The sequence below is a fragment of the Labrus bergylta genome, chromosome 6 (assembly GCF_963930695.1).
Source record: "Labrus bergylta chromosome 6, fLabBer1.1, whole genome shotgun sequence".
NCBI lineage: Eukaryota > Metazoa > Chordata > Actinopteri > Labriformes > Labridae > Labrus > Labrus bergylta.
This window is the reverse complement of record NC_089200.1, coordinates 24,476,625-24,495,201: the sequence shown is the minus strand read 5'-3', so window position 1 is coordinate 24,495,201 and position 18,577 is coordinate 24,476,625. Positions and strand designations below refer to the sequence as shown.

Genomic DNA, 18,577 nt, shown 5'->3' with positions numbered 1-18,577 from the left:
CCCCCCCCCCCCCCCCACACACACACACACTCCTGAAATCGTGAATGTAGCTTGCTGTGCAAACTGGCCTGACACACATCATGTTTGCTCACCTAGAAAATGACATAACTGAAGGGTCTTTTCAGTGCTGCAATGTTAGAGGAAAGCATGTGAGCACGCCTTACCTGCGTCTGTTGGACAGGCTCTCCTCTGTCTCGTTGGTAACTACCACGTGGGTGGAGCCTCCTTGGCTTTCCTCATGCATCACCTCGATCTGTAAGTAACAAACACACACACACACACACACATATAGATTTACTTCCTGGGACATAGGCTTAGTATATGATGCTACTAATCCAAATATATATGTGTATATATATATATATATATATATATATATATATGTAGCTAGCTAACAACTTTCCATCTTATTGCCATCCTTGAATCACTGGTCACTGTATGATACCCAGAAATAATAAAACATACATGAAGTCATTTATTTGGACTCAGATCGATGCTTGGTGTACCTCCATGAATTTCTGCAGGTCTGCCTTTCAGTGGCAATGGTTGTCATCAGATCAAGACCATCCAAAAAAAGGGGAAAGTTTTGTGGGGCGCAGTCGCATAGAGGGCCCATCGAAGTTAGCAAAAACAACATGGTTCATCCTAATTTTAAAGGGCACATATTTGGAAAAATCCACTTCTACAGTAATTTTGAACATATATTTGGTTAACCTGAGTGTCAACCATACCACAAAATGTGATAGTTTTGCCGCCTACCAAACCCACATCCTCTTTGCTCTGTGTCAAATCAAAAACATTCAGAAAAAACAACGGAGGAGTGTGAGTCATACACTCCTACAACCCATACAGGGGCCGTTATCAACAGACTGTTGTCATACAGACGCTTCATGCAAATGCTCCTGAGCGCACAGCCAGAGCTTTTCTGCCCTGAAAAAACACTAGGTGGACACCTGGCCTAAACTGCTGCATTTTCAACTTTAGAAATAGGCTTGAACTACCTCCACAAGCTGACTGCTGCTTGTCATACTTCTTGGCTGCAGGAAGGTTTTTAGTCACATCAAACCTCCGAAGCTTTAAATGTACTCAGGTAATGTCTCTGACCTTTATTTACATCTGCAATACTGACAATGACATTTTGGTCGCTGTATTGTGACAGAAACTCCAGGAAATCATGACAGATGTAAGTCTAGCATTGTTTGAGAAAGAAAAAAAAAAACACTTAAAGATTTCAAACTCAAGCACCACTGACAAGACGGCAACTTGTGATTTTGGCACCGTCTTCACACAGCTCTGTCCTCATCAATTATAAAAGAAGGTTTACGGTCTAACACACCAACACTATCGCTACACCGACAGCCCGTGTTTGTCAGCAGCACAAAATAACCCAGGGGCGTGCATCCACATTATGCACACTGTAAACCAATTAATGAGATCAGAGCAAAATCGCAGTGTGGCAGCAAGCAGCAGCAGGGTGGCATACTGATTAACACGACCCTGCATCAGCTGGAGGGACTTTGTTTGAATCACGATCACCACTGCTGACAAAACTCTGAATCGCAGCAGCTGCTGTGTGTGTGTGATGGTGACCTCTGATTTGACCTTCCCGTGGAGAGATTGGGACTTTCTCGGGGAGACTGGTGCAGCGGTTTATGAAAAAAAAAAATTTCCGCTTGTTTTGCTGCGAGTTTGCTCATTATCTACATTTTGTGCTCAAGAGTGAGAGTAAGGCGCAGCATGAGGTGAAATTAGATATTGTTTGTGGCTGCATGGGGGATTCTGGGTTTGCAGACGGTAACAGCTCTGTGTAAATATGATCACAACATGCACACCTGCAGAGCTGCAAGTTCCAACTAACCAACCATGAGCAATTACTGTTAGGGGAGCTTTGACGTTTAATAAAAAACCCCATGAAGGTCCCACTGTGGGGATACGTCTCCCCTACGTCTGAGACTCTCTGGCTGTGTGAGTGAGTTTAGGAGGATCAACGTCAGTCACTACATACCCAACCCTAATGCCAGTGTTTGAATATGCATAATAGTGTGCGTGGCTGTGCGCAACGTGAAATGGTAAATGTACTTCAGCTTATATAGTGCTTTTCTAGTAGACCAGAAGCTGCTTTGTAGTGAGACCATCAGAAGTAACCAATCCATTCATACGCCTCCGACAAAGCAGCGGGAGCAATTTGAGGTTGAGTGTCTTGCCCAAGGACACATCGGACATGTTGCTGCAGGAGCTGGGGATCGAACCCTCAACCTTCCGGCCACAGCCGCTCCTAAAATGTTAAATGTTTAAAACCACCTCCAGGGACAATGGGAGAGAATGCTGTATAAGCGTCAGGGTGGGACAAAGTAAAATTGTTGTCTCATGCGATACAATAGTCGAATCGCCGGTTCCCAATACGGATATTTAAATTGGAAAAAAAAATCCTGAAGGATTTCAAATTTGACTCACCTCATGACTCATTTGATGCTTATCATATGATCTAGGACAGTGATTACCAAAAAATGTTCTGCTCACAGATGTTCGGCCCCCCTTTGGCAGATAAAAATATTTTCAAGACCCCTAATCCCTCACATTTTCTGGCATTTCTTAAAACGCATTTCGTTTTAAACCTGATTCTCTGACGATGAACGACTCCCTTAAAATAAAAAGAATTATGAACATTTTAATTTATTCTTTCAGTCCTGCAATCATTTCAACAACTAGTGTCGACTTGTGTTGTGCTACAGATCTTCTCAAGTCTGGGGTGAAGCTGAGAGACTGAAACTCTTATCTGTATTTTGTCTTAATTGAGGCTGACAGAAAAATTTAGCTCACACAGGAAGGATGTTGTAAACGGAAAGATTGTGTGTTGCTTTGTTACCTGCTGTATAGCAAACTGTTGTAGAGTTGTGGCGTCTGGTTCATTGCCAGCCTTGTTTAACTGAAATTTGACATGCTTTGCTTGCAGTGCAACACAGTGTGCATTGGTTTTGTTTATTCTTGGCCAGAAATGTGATTGCCTTTATGCAGCTCCATAATTGGAAAGTAACATTGCACCTTACAGGTGGCTCTTTTGTAACACAAGGCCCTGTGTTAAAGCAGAATTCATCTCCCCAGTGAATGCAATCAAACTACTGTCAGTGAACCCAGGTGACATGACCAGCTGCTTTTTCCTAATGTTTTTCATTTGATTCATTTTTTTGTCAAATCTGCTTCTTGTTGCAACCGCATTTCAAAGTGGGAATGTTACCTTGATGCCTCCTTTGGCCTTGCGTATGATCCTCTTCTTGTTGGGGTCAGCTTCGACTGGTGGCTTGCCACTGTTGGTGTTGTCTGAAGCTCTGCGGGCCAGAGCTGAAATGAAACGAGAGGAAAATTAATAAGAAACATTTACTTATTTCTCTCTTCAGAGGTAGTCTTACATTGTGTGCATCAAGTTTCAGGATGCTTTCTGAAAGTGGTTCAAATACATTTCAAACAATAAAGGTCACTTGCTATGCAAAATACACTCCACCATGTTTTTCTAATACTAATATGTGTCCCTAGTCCGTCTACAAACCCCCCAATTATGAGAAAAGTAATGGTAAATGGTAAATGGACTTGAGCTTATATAGCACCAAAAGTCTATCCTCTCCGTCTGCTTCCTGCTCCACTTTTCAGAAAATGTGTGCTCAAACAGGCCATTTGAAGACTTTCCCTTCATGACATCACAAAGGGCAGTAACCACTCCCCCAGGTGGGTGACACTCAGCTAGGTGTTTGTTCTGCCCTCTGAGTCTGCCTTCTCACCGTAGACAATAGGGCATGGAGCGAGAAAGCCCGAGCCACCCAAGCCCTTCCAGAGAGGGGTGTGGTCAGACACCACTTATTTACATTTAAAGCTACAGACACAGAAACAGCCTGTTCTGAGCAGAGCTGAAATAGAGGGGTTTATAGATCCTCAAATAAAAGATCAGAGTGGATTTAGAACAAGAAACTTCACAGACATGTTTTGGGGAGCTCTGAGACTGATTTAAACTTGTTAAAAAGGAGGAAAATATGTGACCTTTAATAGTAAGAATTTAATCCTCTTACATACGGTGTATAATGTAAAAATAACTCACGCTGCTGGCTCACTGTATTCCTGGGAGGGTTCTTCAGTGAGGGTCGTTTAGGAGAAGACTCAGGCCTTGGGGCAACAGGCTGGACGGGTCTCGTCTGTTTAGCTGACAGCCTCTTCAGGCTGACATGCCGCTTCTCAAACATCTCCTGGACGTCCTCCAGGCGCTTCAGCGCCTTAAGCACACTGGCCTGCAGGCAAAGAGCTCCCTGTCAACACTCATCCTCATCATCAACTGTCTCCAGTCATCCTGTAAACGTGTGCTTTTGCACATCATACCTTGATTTCCTCGGACAGGACGACCTCATACTGGTTGTGGAGGTTCTTCAGCTCAGTCAGTTGGTTCTTCTGTGCAGACTCAAGAAAGCTATCGATGTCAGTCAGTGCTGACTCCGCCCCTTCCGTTGACTGACACTTATCCACAGCCTGGGAGGCCAGCAGGTAGATGCCAGACTCACACCACTGGTTCACCTGTGGAGAATTTAAACAGGTTAAAAACAGGACATCCATCCTCAGCCCTTTGCTGCATGTTATCCCCCACTCTGTCAACGGCCAACATCTCTCTTCAGCTTTCCTGTCTAAAAAAGGGAAAAAGCCCCCAATCTTTCTATCAATATGACCGTACAGACGTATGTGGTAGATAGATGTAATAAGTTATTAAGGAAATGGGATCCTCTTGAAAAACGAGATGGTGCATCTCAAGGGGTTATCCTTCCAATACAAAATATATTAAAATGTAATCTTAAAAAAAAGAAATAAGAAAGAAAGCTTGTGAAAGGCGGAAAAAACACTCTGAACATAGAGACTAAAGGGGGTTGAGGAAAAACTACGCATTCAAACATCAACAAAGCAAAGCAATATATCACCTGAAAAGAGATGTGATGGCTACCCTGTTAGCATATATTTATTCACACCTCGACACAACAATATGATAATTCATTTAATCTCATTTCTGGTCTGTAAGCAACGTTCATAAATCCAGTATTTACTTTCCATTCATTAAAACATCCAAATATGCATGCCTGTTGTCCTCTATGATTAAAGATTTCATTGACTTTTAACAACAACAAACCTAAGCAGTCTGACATCCTCACCTTATCGATGCCCGTGTGTATCTGCAGGGATTTGGACAGGACATCCGTCTTCTTCTTGGCCTCGTTGCTGAAGTCGTCACAGACCCGTCTGAGCTCCACACATTTTGGTCGGATGGAGTCCACTGCGTAGTGGTTGCTCTGGATCAGCTGGTCACCGTGCAGAGCGTGGAGCTGGGCCTTTTCTAATGTGTGCTGGAAGAAAAAAACAAGGGTTCAGATTCAGAATATACTATGGATAGTTTCAACGAGTGTGAGCCCCGCCCATCTCATTGATTCATGGTGATAGAGTATGGATAAAAAGGGAAATTAAGATATTATCTGCAGCAACATTAGTCCATGTGGTGTACTGCGGGCACACAACAGATAACAAAACTTAGCTTCTGTGTGGGTGTCTGTGTAAGGACTTTTCCACAACCTGATGTAATCCATGATGTTTGTTCTAAGGTAGTCTGTCTGGTCGTTATAACTTTGAATTGTATTGTTGTGTTGCATCTATCTTTGGAACGCTGAATCTCCTCTCTGCACAACCCATTTACATTACTAGTTACTGTAATGGAAAATGTATTGTGCTGATGTGTTAAAATATAACTGTCAAATAACTGCTGGGACATTTGCCAAAGAACGCTGTTCCGTTTGCTAGCCCACTGCATGACCTTCTGCTTTTCTTTGGATTAAAGGCAGGGTTGGTCATTTTCTCCAGATACAATTTTTAAGATTTTGGATGAGCTGAGGTCCGCTTTTGGACCAATGGTGCTCCTGCATGTAAGTGAGGGGCGTGGCTTTTATGGGAGCAATCTGCGTTTGTGTATCTCCACCCCTCCCCTTTGATTCAATGTATAAAAGTGTGTTTCCCCTTTGCCTCCTTTGAACTTTCTCTGCAGACTGCTGTAGTTCTCTGTATTGTTTGCTCCTTCTTGCGAGAATAAAGAACACAGAAAGACTGATCATTGTTTGAGATCCGCCTGGCATTAAATACATACATTCTTTCCACTACAGCACAGATAAAGAAACCGTGAACCATGGTACAATAAACCTATCTGGATATCTGACTCAAACTGCATCATGGCCCCTTTAAGAGCCTCCCTGCTCAGTTTTTGCATCTTTTTCATAAGAGCATAAATTGTCTCAGAATTTATCAAATTGTTGAAATAAGCTCAGTTTTTAGCGTTTGATGGATTCACATAAATACAGTATAAGGAACTCTTTGGAACTTGTAGGTCAGAGGAAAAAGTTACATCTGAAGTTCAGATGTTGGTTGGAGTATTGCTTTCTTCTTTCTTGGCTGTTTCCGGGATAAGAAAATCTAAATTTACATTGGAATACATTTGGTTTCAATGGCAGATTTTCCTGATCAACGAGAGAGCAATAATATAACTGTTATACTGTAGTTGCAAAGGCACCAGCTTAATAATAATAACAACTCAGATGGCAATAAAATATGTTCATAAAAAATAAATAATAATAATAACAACAACTTAATGGAGATGAAATCGTCTCATTCCCGTCTGACTGACCTTAGCCTTCTCCTCCAGTGTTTTCAGATCCTTCAGCAGGAGTTCCACTCTGGTCACACAATCCCCGATGTCTGATAGGCTGCTGAGACTGTCCATCAAACTGTCCAGAGACACTTTGACCTGGAGACCCAAAAGAGGGGACAAGGATTAAGTGTAATGGAAAATATATGATTCTTGCTTATGCATTTAACACATATTAATTTCTGCTTACACAATTAATAGTTACGACACGTCAGGCTTGTACGACACCCTATTTGCATAACTGTCTCCTGATTTGAATGACCGGCACGCGAACTTAACCGTCGCTGGAAGCCTAGTGGTTAGTGCGCACGCTCCATGTATGGAGTCTGTCGCCCTGCGGGCAGGCGACCTGGGTTTAAATCCAACCTGTGGTTCCTTTCCTGTATATCATTCAACACTCTCTCTCTCACTGATTTCTGACTCTATCCTCTGATATTTTTTAAGTTTCGGCACAAAGCTTGCTGTCTTGGTTTTGGTGAGTAACTAACTACCATTAGTGACTAGAATCATTTCATCACTTCTAGACTGAATTGAATTAATGCATTCCATGGTTACCAGTAAATATACCAATAAATACCAATGGTAAAAATACCAATTTTCACAAACTTCCCTTTGCCCAAACACAAAAGTGCCTCATTCACGAAACACCAACAGTAAACATTCAGCAAAAGTAAACATTTGAGATGTTTAATGAGTCACACAGTCATGTATGTATGCACCTTAACTGCCTCTGCTTTATTTGGTCTCATGCACTACATCACTTTATTCTATCCATTTTATATCAGTATTCATACAGTTCTGGTTAATTTATTCCTGTTGTTGTTATCCATCATTGCACTACGGTCACTTTATTTATCTCATTTTTACCTTACAGTTATATTGTATATATTAGTTCTGTTGTTACATTATTATTCACCATGCACCTTAATAACTTATCATTTAGTATTTGCCTACTTACACATAACTCTGTATATATATATTTATTTCTCGTTTACTGCACATAGTTCTGTTTACATCTGGTCACAACTGCACATAATAATAACTTTATTTATTATAGTTATGGTTACATCTGTTTACATCTGTTAGTCCGATCACTGTCCACTTATATCTACTCTTTTATATTTTGTATTTTTAAGTTAAGTTTAAGCTTGAAGTTGTATTTAAATTGACACTTTATATTTAGGTTAAAATGTTTCGTTTACTTGCACTGTTGTTAATTTATTGCTCTGTGTGCCTTTGAATTGCCCCCCCCGGGGACAAATAAAGTTTTTTGAATTGAATTGAATTGAATTGAATTGAATTGAATTGAATTGAATTGAATTGAATTGAATTGAATTGTATTCTTCACATGTTTTTCTTCATTAATTTCTTATCTTGTACAATGTGTCTCTGTCTTAACCGTTACTCTCCACTTTACCTATTATTGTTTTATCACTTTTTATTGTGATACTTGTGACACTCGGAAATTCCACGGTTGAATACAGAGATTTTGTTGCTCTGTTGTCGTGCGGTAAACGAGGGGCGTTCAAGAAACCTTGAAAAGTTAATTTTTTTTTTTTTTTCAAAAAAATTATATTTGGGGCTAATTAAATAATATCCGAGGCTTTAGCCCCGAATAAAACAGCCTAGTGACACCACTGGGCTCAACAGTGTGGTTCCGGAAGTAAAAATCCTATTCATTTTCTCCATAGCGGATTTGTATATTATCCAAAATGTCATAATCATCACACGGAGACTTACGACAAGCTACCAAGTGTAAAAGTTCTCATGATATCAACCTTGTTTAAAGAAAAACAAGATTTATTTGTGATATCGGGGAAAAGAACTACACTACCCACGTGGCAATGTGTCCCGCTCCTCTGCGCCGTATGCAAACATAAAAAGTTTTGCTAGCAGGCTAGCTAGTTAGTTAGCTAACACTAAATCTACTAATAACCTTGTCATGCCGCTGTGAATGTAGTTTATATTTTCCACTACAATGGAATTCCAATACAAACTACAACATAGTGCAACACTTGCATTAACAGTATGAACAATGTAACAACGACAAAATTTACTTTGAAGAAGAAACAATATCATTCACAATGGATTGTGGGATGGGTATTTCCTTGACTCCGGATGAAAATGATGTACACAGTCTTGTACCTTTGCCTTTTTTTCCTTTTTTTATGCCCTTTTGATGCCGAATTAAATGTTCTTTAGTCACGAGTATTGGGGTAGCTGGCTGTTTTGGTTGCAGGCTTCAATCTCTTGATATAAGGATTTTGTGAAAAATCAAGGGAGGATTTGAACGAGGAAATTTACTTCTGGAACCAGAGCCACCGACAAAGTGTTGAGCTCTATGTGAGTGAGCTTGGGGGTGGGCACTGTCCTACTACTGTACTCTGTGCTTTGCTCTAATACGTTGGCAGAACCTGACATTAGGTTCTGGACAAGTCTCACAAAGTTCTCGTAACATCTCATTAAGGGCAGCAGGAAACCACATCCAGGGATGACGGCAACGACTGTGTATGTTGTGTTTTAAAAAACTCTGCTGAGGTTTAGTATGGACGTCCAACATAGTAACATTATATGTCTGGATTTAAATATAGATCAGCATAAAATATCTCCTTTAAAATGTCCCATAGTGTTAATTCTGCATGTTTTTCAAAGTCTGCTCATACAGCTGGAGTCATCTCAAGCTGTGTGGAGAGGAGACAGAGAACAGATCCAAAAGTTTTTCCGGCCAGAGGCAGCCAAGCAGACAGAGAAACAGACAGATCTAGATCTACAGATATACCTCTCTGAAGTCCTGTTCAAAGTGACGTAGCTGCAGGCACTGCTCCAGTTTCAGATGGTGTTTACACCAAAACTGTTCAAAGGCATTCTCCGTCTCATCCAGCTGGGCTAGAAGCCTGAACACACAACAGGAACTTAGTTACACATACACACCCACAGTGAGAGTTACTCTGGGACTACATGGCCATACTGGAGATAATGTATGATGTCATATATGAGATCAACTGTTACCTTTCCACGGTGGTCTGGTTCTCCATCTCATCTGGGTTGAGTTTGTGATTCTCTGACTTGGCTGCCTGCTCCTTGATGCAGCCTAACAAGGTGGTGCCCTGCTTCAGAGCCAACCTCAGCTCATCCTGGTTTAGAGAGAAAGAAGCAATAACATGAATATCATTGTTAAAGTAAAGTCTCTTTTACATCTTTAACATGAAATGTATGTCTTTTGCCTAATTAGAATTTTCATCTGGACCTTTTCTTCGACTCTTGGGATGTGTAAACTAAGATGACAAAACAAGATACTGTAGGTCAGGAGTTCTGCATCTCGTATTGTTTGGTGTGGTCCTTGCTCGTGAAAAATTGGTTAAACGTTTAAAGGAATATTTTTTCTGCAGCCTGTTGAATAGACTTTTTAGCCTTTTTTTTAACTACCAGGTCTGCATGCTCCCATCACTAAGAAGTTCACATGGATTCATAAATGAGTCTCGGCCACACTCTAGTATGAAAGGCATGGAAATATTCAACATGTAAGATCTGTTTTTTTGAAGTTGTGCACATGCTGTCGGGGCTCCATGGTTACAAATCTGTTTCAACCTGAACTTTGTGTTCATGCACACATACACTGTCCATGTAGGTTTGTGGGTGTAATGAAAGTACTTCCTTACCTTAAGGTTGTTGTGTTTGTCAGTGTGCGCTGTGAGCAGGTCTTTGGTGCACTGGACATCATTAGGCAGCTCCGTCTCTGCCAGGTCTGTCCCAAACTTCTGTAACATCTGAGCGGTGCTTTTCACCGTCATGGCAAAGTTCTCGATGGCCTACAGAAAATGGTGCACAGGAAGAGAACACTGAATGGAGTCCGAACTAATTTTTGTGACATTTTGGAAACTGTGAAATTGATAATAGCAGCGTACTGTTCGGTGGTGTATCCACTGACTGTGACAGTACTCCAGGTTTCCTCCCAACTCCCGGGTCAGCTGACCTTTCTCCACGTAGCCATGAAGGTCCGACAGAGAGTTCAGCATCACAATCTGCAACAACCATTAAGACTTTTAAATCAAACCTCACTTCATGTAAGAATGAAACTGTAGAACCTGCAGTAGCAAATTAACCTAAATGAACAGACAGAGGCATTTGACTTTAATTGGCATGGGCGTTAAAAGTCAGTCATATAATACCCTCTTGAAGGAGCACTTAAATATCAGAAAGGAACCTAGATATTGTTTTCTAAGCTTGAATCAGAGAGAGTATGAGGGTGTATTCACACCAGGAAAGTCCTTCAGTTCGCTTTCTTTGGTCCAGACCAAATACGATGTTTCTGTTTTGGTTTGGTGCAGTTCTTTTTCACATTGTACGTTTCGCAAGAGGCCCAGAATTTGTGAACTAAACCTCATGAGTGCAAAGATCATTCAATCCTTGGACAAAAAGGTCTGGGGCGGGGTAAAGCGGTAATCACAAAGTGAAAGTAAATAATCTTGGAGATCTGCACTTGTTGTCCTGGTATTGCCTACCATGGCATGCTAACCCTACCCTAACCTATTTTTACTAAACAACAACACTGTTCTGCTAACCAAACTATTATTTCCCATAATGCGCGTCTTAACGGGAGCCTATTACGTCAAAAAAGGCTTGTGATTTTTAGAACTGGGTCGGACTGCGGTCCGGTCGATTTCTCATCTTAAACGAACCGTACCAGGGTTCACACCAGCCCAAAACTTCTGCACCAGGGTTTTAGTTAGTTTCAAGTGAACTAAACAAGGTAGGTGTGAATACACCCTGAGATTCAAATATAAGAGGTTCATCGGGTAGGAAGGCTCTAAAAAGATGTTCGAGGTGTGAAGATGCGTCATGAAGTGCGAAAACAAAACTGAATCACACCTCTACTCCAGTGTAGTAACCAGTCAAGAGTGCTACTTCAGAACAACTCACCTACATAGCGCCACATACTCTATCTATGCTAAGCCTTTGAGAAACACAGCTGCAGATGGGCTCACAGGATGTGCAGAATCACACCCGCACAGTGCACAGAGTAATAGAAGGGTTGGTGGATACTCTTCTGCACGCACAGTTTTAGTTATTTACTTTTATTCAGTCTCATCTCGTACAGTTGCACATAATTGTTCACATATGGGATAACATATTGGGCATCACAGCCTCTAGTCTATCTCACAGTGCTGCGTTAGAACAGGTCGGCCAACAAGGTTGCTTGAATATTTCTGTTGAACATGTAATGTTGGAGTTTTGGAACAACTCAAAAAGACTTATGTGGGTATTTTTTTCGGGGAGACCATGAAGGCTGAAGGCTGCCGCAGTAACTGATGTCGGGGTTAAAGGAGAGTAGAGGCGGCACAGAGACGCTGAATGGAACAGAGCAGACAGAAAGGCGCGTCACTTGCGCTCGTAAATCAGAGTTTCACGCTTACATTTTTTTTTCAAACCAGCCACAAATTTTGGGGTGGCAGCTCGGTTGGCAAGGCATCTGTACACTGTGCAAACAAACAATAGTCTACCCAACATGTCGGCATTGTGACAGGGGTATGTAACCTTCTGAAGGCTTGATGGGTCACCACTTTGATGAGCTGATGTATCCTACTCCATGGATCATTTATTTATCGTGCCCTCAGTTAAAATGACCACTCTTAGCTGCCATGAATGAACGTTCCCTCTAAATGGTTTGTATGACAGCATGCTTACCGGTACCTTCATTTTAAAGTCATCCTTGTGCAGTTTGATCCCGATGTCTGCGATGGCCCTCTGAAAGAACCTGGACGGTCTCAACACCAGCACGAGCTGCAGGTTTCCTGGAAATGCCCCCTGAAACACACAACATTATGTCAACTATCCATACGTCTCCATTTGAATTGTTTTATTTTTAAATGATTGAATTGCTTTAACAAGTCTATGCACATTACCAGTCACATAAGGCAATGTGATATTTACTGTATATGTTAAGTAAGTGTATACTTGCTGTTGTTTTTCTATGCAACTAAAGTCTAAACCTCAAGTTTATCAAGTTATCCCACAACAGAGGCCTTTACAGTCACATTGACTTTTAATGTACTGATCCTTCAGTTTAATAATGCATAAAAAATAAAGATGTCATGAAGGGTCAGGAGTATTGTTCTAGTAAAGCTTAGTGATAAAAAAAAAAGGTTGAAAGAAGCGCTGATGCAGAGGACTTCATTTTCAATAGACTGCCCTCTAGTGGATAAAAACATGAGTTACAGCAGTGAGCTGTGAGAAAGTGTCCTCCACAGACAAGGATTTAAGGAAAAGATCAGATCATCCCAAGAAGAAAGAAAGACTGACAAAAAATAAAAATGAACTGTGACAGTACATATCTGTATAGTTTATTATAAACATGTCAAAAAGGTTTAAAAACACGCCGTAATTGTATATTTGGGCCAATGCCAAACCAAGACACTTGCAGAGTCTCTGTCTGTCTGTCTTCCGTTGTGCAGAAACGTTATCCCAACCTTTCTTTTCTGTCCACAATAATACACACGAGAAAGCCTAAATGTGTTCTAAGATGAATGTTTACTTTTAACACAGTAGATACACTATGACGTGATTGAAAACAAATTAATTCAGCAAAAAGCTGGATGGGTTTTGGATGGGTTTTTTGTAAGAGTTTTTGTAAGTCAAAGTGGGGTCACGAGCCAAAAAAGGTTGGGACCCATTTATCCTAGTTCAGGCATCACTAGTCGCTCACTGAAGCAGCGACCTTTAAAGTCACAGTGCAAAGGATCGCCTTCAAAGATCAGACCCGTGTTCAGTTTGGTCCTCGCTCTCTTCTCAAAAGTTACTTCAAGTGAGTCAGGATTAATGCCGATCACAGAGCCAGCCTTATTAATCAGCTTACTGTTCCCATGTGCAGTTTGATTAACTTGACTTGTGAAGTTAAAGTCAGGATATCTGTGGGTTGTGCATAGATTGAAACATTTAATTCATTATTATCAATTTAATTAATGTGTGTGTGTGAGAACTTACAGCGATCCTGGATAGAGACGCCTTCACTGAACTCCATTTGTCCTTCCGCCGGTCGATGATAATAACGAAGCCGATACTGGCGGCATCCAGGCTGGAGACAGGGAGTAGAAAATACATGTAAACTGCTGCTTTGTGCATATGTGTGTGTGTGTGTGTGTGTGTGTGTGTGTGTGTGTGTGTGTGTGTACCTGGGGATACTGGTCAGGTAGGTAACAACATTGAGGAAGTCTTCCTCTGGCACTTCACTGAAGCCTGAGTACTCTGGGAAGGTGATGATGGGGGCGCCATCTTTGCCTCGCCCTCCTGCAACACGAAACACAACACAGCATAAATAAAAACGGTCCTTCCTTCAGGTATAAACTCACTCTCGAGTCTTACTGCTCCTGTAATGTGAATCAGCTCTGTATTAAACCTAAATTATGACATAGCAAAAGTTCATACAAATGATGAATAGATTTCATAGGTCTAAGGTCATGTTTGAAACTCCAAAGCAGAGGGGCGCCGGTTGGGTTGTGCCCCATGTGCTGAGGCTCTGTCATAGGAGCGGTCGGCCCGGGTAGCTCCTTACCTCCTCTTAGTTTCCCTCTCCTTCTCCCCATTATTGCTGATTCTATCCACTGTCCTGTCTCTCTAATGAAGCCCAAAATAATAAAAAAAAAGAAAACTCCCAAATAGCCAAGGATGTTAGGCAGAAAGTCGACGTCTTTGTATCTCCCAAAGTCAGATATAGTCTGTGAAACGTGTACCGTATGAGCAAAATGTTTCCTCCTTTTCTTTCCAGCCCAGCTTTTAGAAAATAACATTTAATATTTAAAACCAGTAGGATTTTATGACACAGATCCGTAAAAAACAAAACTAAAGCTCAAGGAACATCCTGGGAATTGCTTTTAATGTGTTTGACTTGAATTTAATTCTTCTGCTGCTACACATAGCTTAAGCCACAAGAGGGCACCATTGAGTTTACAAACCTCTGCTACTTCAGCCACAGTGCTTTCAGTCATTTCAGAAGTAATAGGATGATGATTGAAAATGTTTGCTGAAGGAATGCCAAGATAAAAAGACACATTTAACCCACTCACTATACGTCACTATGTCACCTACAGTCTTACATTCATCTTTTATCCTCACACACCTAATCAACTTCACTGGAAAGGCCCATCATATGCCCCTGGACACCAGAAAGACAAAACAACAACAACAACCCGAAAAAACAACAGTCAAACAGACAGAAAGTGACATGCCACGTCCTTTAAAGCAGGGGTGTTAAAGTCTTATTGGGTCAGGGGCCGTACGTTTGTTTTTACATCAGTTAATACAGGAGAAGCTAAGAAGTGTGGACAGAACTGAGGACCATCCAGATGAGTGCGCAGTGCAGCTGTGCGCCTGTGGTTCAGTCCCGTAGCTCTGATACAATTCTGGCAACAAACTTAACTTAAGAAATCCCTCTCCTTCGATCTCTCTTTAAAACCTGCATTCTGTGTCCCCTCTCTCTCTTTTCTTTCTTCAGCTTGATTAACGTAACGCAGGAGCAGCTCATCTCTTTTCTGTTACTCCCTGCTGAGGGCCCCGTCTAATAAATGTTTGTATCATCATATTACCCATCACGTTGCTCATGTAACAGCAGCTGAAGGAAGAGTTAATAATGATAAGACATCATCAGGTGAATCAGAAAATGCTCCTTCAAATCAATGCCAATGTAGCTCCGTGTCCAGAGTTATCTTCTGCCAACATGTCAGACTAATCAACTTTCTATGAAGAGTAATGGTGGTTCCAATATTATCCATCCATACATGATGCACACACACCACATATTCCAATCTGCACATTGTACTTTGACACCCTGGACACTTTACACTGTTTACATTATTCTATATTTTGTATATTCAAATATTTCTTTTTTAATTTGACATAATATTTATATATTACTGTATATATGTGTATTAGTAATTTGAGTGTTTATTGCATGGCTTTGCGGAACAGTCTTTACATTTCACTGCACATCTGTATGAGCATGTGACAAATAAAAATCTTGAAGCTTGAATCTTGAATCCTCTCAGTTTATTCTACTGCCCTCAAGTGGCCGCAATAGCATTTGCAGGCTATATGAAGATTTGTGAGAAGTCTTTTCCCTCCTCTAAGGACTTTTGTAGAGTTGTGCTTAAAGTAGTATCAGTGGTGAATGAAGTGTAGCCTCCAGTAAACAACACAATTCAATGAACTATTTATTCAACTATATATCATTCACTGTGTAGCCTGGGAGGTGGTTAAATGGTAAATGGACTTATTTGGCGCTTTTCTAGGCTTCAGGCTACTCAAAGCGATTTTACACCGAAGGTCACACCTACACATTCACACACTGATGGTAGAGGTTGTTATGTAAAGTGACTATCAGTATTAACTAATCCATTCATACACCACAGACATGTAGCTGCAGGAGCTGGGGATCGAGCCCGCGACCGACTCTACCACTGAGCAGCAGCCGGCCCTTTAATAAAACTTAAAAACAGTGATTTTGTTTGTGGTTTAGCTTCCCAGAGAAAAAAGGAGCATAAAGACGAAAACCCCAAAGAGCTGAACAGGTGAAGCAAAGAGCAGCATCTGCAAAAATTGAAAGTTTGAAAACAACAAAAGGTCCAAGAAAAGAGTCATCACGTTGTTTTGAACACTGTGTGACCGAGCAGAAGGAAAAACCCCAGATGGGATGTCAAAATGGTTTCAGTTTACATGTGACAAAGTTGTAAAGACCCAAAAATGGCAAACTCACAATAGACACACATTTAAAAGCCATCAACTTATGTAACTCTGCAGGCAAGTAATGCTGACAGGCTTATTTTAAACAGTTGTTATTTTGACTGTTGTGAGAGTGCTGAGAGGAGGAATGAGAAGAATCCCTCCAGAACCGCACAGGCAGCTGTGCCACCATTAACAACACATCTGGAATGTTTGAGGGCACCAACGTGTGAATGCTGGGACTGAACTCACTGAATGGAAAAAATGCAACCTGAAGTAAAAGCTGCAATTCCCAATAAAAAAAAAACAATTTCTAATAAAATCAGAGCCTGACTAATTGAGAGGTTAAAGTAAAAATAGTTTGTTCCTGAATACTGGTTCTGGGGCGGCTGTGGCTCAGTGGCAGAGTCGGTTGTCTCTCAACTGGGAGGGTCAGGGGGCTGATCCGCAGCTCCTGCAGACACATGTCCGATGTGTCTTTGGGCAAGACACTTAACTCCAAGTTCAGTTACTGCTTCGTCAGCGTCATATGAATGGGATTAGTTCAAACTGATGGACACTTTTTGCAGCTTCTGACATCAATGTGTTAACGTGTAGCTGTGACCTGCGGTGTGAAAGTGCTTTGCATAGTCGCCGTACAAGCTCAAGTCCGTTTATAGTTTACCATTCACAGTTTTTCCATTGACCAAACTTACCTGATTTACATAGATTATCCATTTAAATTATTCCAACAGCTCCACGTAGTAGTCCTTCTATTCTTAGATTATTATCGGACTCAGATGTTCATGCATCCTCTCAACGGAGGACAGGACAGTTAGAGAACTGTTTAGAGAGAATGGAATCAAACTAAAACTCTAAAACTTAGGGGGCCAACATTAGATTTTTTTTGACTGAGATGGAAATGCTGAATTTTGTTGATGATACAACACATTCAACCCCATCAGGAAGAAGACACCATGTTGCAGGTAATTTGCTGATTCATCAGAAATGTTGAAAGTGAAACTTTCACCTTCTGTGTGAGTTTTGAAAGTCTCTCTCAGCTTGAAAATAAGAAGTACTCTTGCACAGAGGTGCATGAGAGGTTAATTCTAATTTGACAGCTAAATGAAATTGAAGAAGAGACGACTAAGCAGCGACGGCCTAACAGGGCGCTGATGGCCTAGCAGTGTGGTCGCACCCCAATCATGGAGGCTATATAGTCCTCCGAGCGACAGGCCCAGTTCAAGTCTGGCTTGTGGCTCCTTTCTCGCATGTCACTCTCTCTCCTTGGTTTCCTACTCTATCCACTTTCCTTTCAAAATAAAGTCAAGAAGCCGAAAAAATAAATCTTTAAGAAAAGAGTGCCGTTTCAATGCTTGATATTTATGTTTCTATCAGTTTAAACGTTGACACGATGTAATGGTGGGGACAGTATTCCCCCCTCTGTACTGTTATCAGAGGTTCTAACAGAGCTGATGTGAGATAAAGAGACGGGATCGGAGGAGCCAGCATGGCAGAACAGCACCGTGTGGTTATGCATGTCTGACCATGTGTGTATGTGAAGCTCCCTCTATGCCGTGCTCTCTTTAGCTTCTGCAGCACCGTAAGGCAATGTGACTCCACAGACTGGGAAACCAATATTACGACAGGATATTGGGGGTGGCAGCAGGCAGGCCAATCAGCTTTCAAGGGGTGGCCCAGGCAGTCCTAGGCCATCCCTCTGGGGACACTCTTGATCATACTTGCATTTAAGCTGGTAATTTGATGACCTTAGCATGAATTTATTTAATGTATCCAATTTGTATGTAATGTAATGATAGGAATAAGATTGTGATAAACAATAAAAGTTGAACAGTTTTATCGTCAGAAACCCAAAACATGAAACGACAGTTCCGTACCTGAGAGCAAAGCAAATTGGCGATGAAGCTGCTCGATGATGTCCATAGCCAGCAGGGGCCTGATCTCCTGCTGCATGATCTCATCTGTAAGGAAGGACACACAGGGATCAGATAAAGACACATGCACTGTAGCATCCATGATATCCAGACAGACTGTGAAAGCAAACAAATCCTCCCCCTGCACAAGAACGACATGAAAACAAAACACAACAAATCTGCTCTTATTCTTGTTTACTAGATCCCATGAAAAACATAAAATAGTGTGCAAGGACCAAGC

The 18,577-nt window shown here is 41.3% G+C and overlaps 1 protein-coding gene across 5 annotated transcripts in view; it reads right to left on the bottom strand.

Moving 5' to 3' along the window:
• mcf2l2 (MCF.2 cell line derived transforming sequence-like 2) overlaps nt 1-18,577 on the bottom strand; it is a 128,121-nt gene that overhangs the window by 71,945 nt on the left and 37,599 nt on the right. For 4 of the 5 annotated variants that reach the window (XM_065956054.1, XM_065956057.1, XM_065956056.1 and 1 more), the window contains exons 2-15: nt 18,301-18,384; nt 13,882-13,996; nt 13,694-13,784; nt 12,398-12,517; nt 10,618-10,734; nt 10,372-10,521; nt 9,722-9,846; nt 9,492-9,606; nt 6,692-6,811; nt 5,178-5,369; nt 4,363-4,554; nt 4,088-4,274; nt 3,236-3,339; nt 165-253 (exon numbers count right to left, since the gene is read on the bottom strand). In XM_065956054.1, the coding sequence (XP_065812126.1) occupies nt 165-253; nt 3,236-3,339; nt 4,088-4,274; nt 4,363-4,554; nt 5,178-5,369; nt 6,692-6,811; nt 9,492-9,606; nt 9,722-9,846; nt 10,372-10,521; nt 10,618-10,734; nt 12,398-12,517; nt 13,694-13,784; nt 13,882-13,996; nt 18,301-18,384 (1,801 nt within the window). The remainder of the gene's footprint in view (nt 1-164; nt 254-3,235; nt 3,340-4,087; nt 4,275-4,362; nt 4,555-5,177; nt 5,370-6,691; nt 6,812-9,491; nt 9,607-9,721; nt 9,847-10,371; nt 10,522-10,617; nt 10,735-12,397; nt 12,518-13,693; nt 13,785-13,881; nt 13,997-18,300; nt 18,385-18,577) is intronic. The other variant, XM_065956055.1, reaches the window with a different exon arrangement.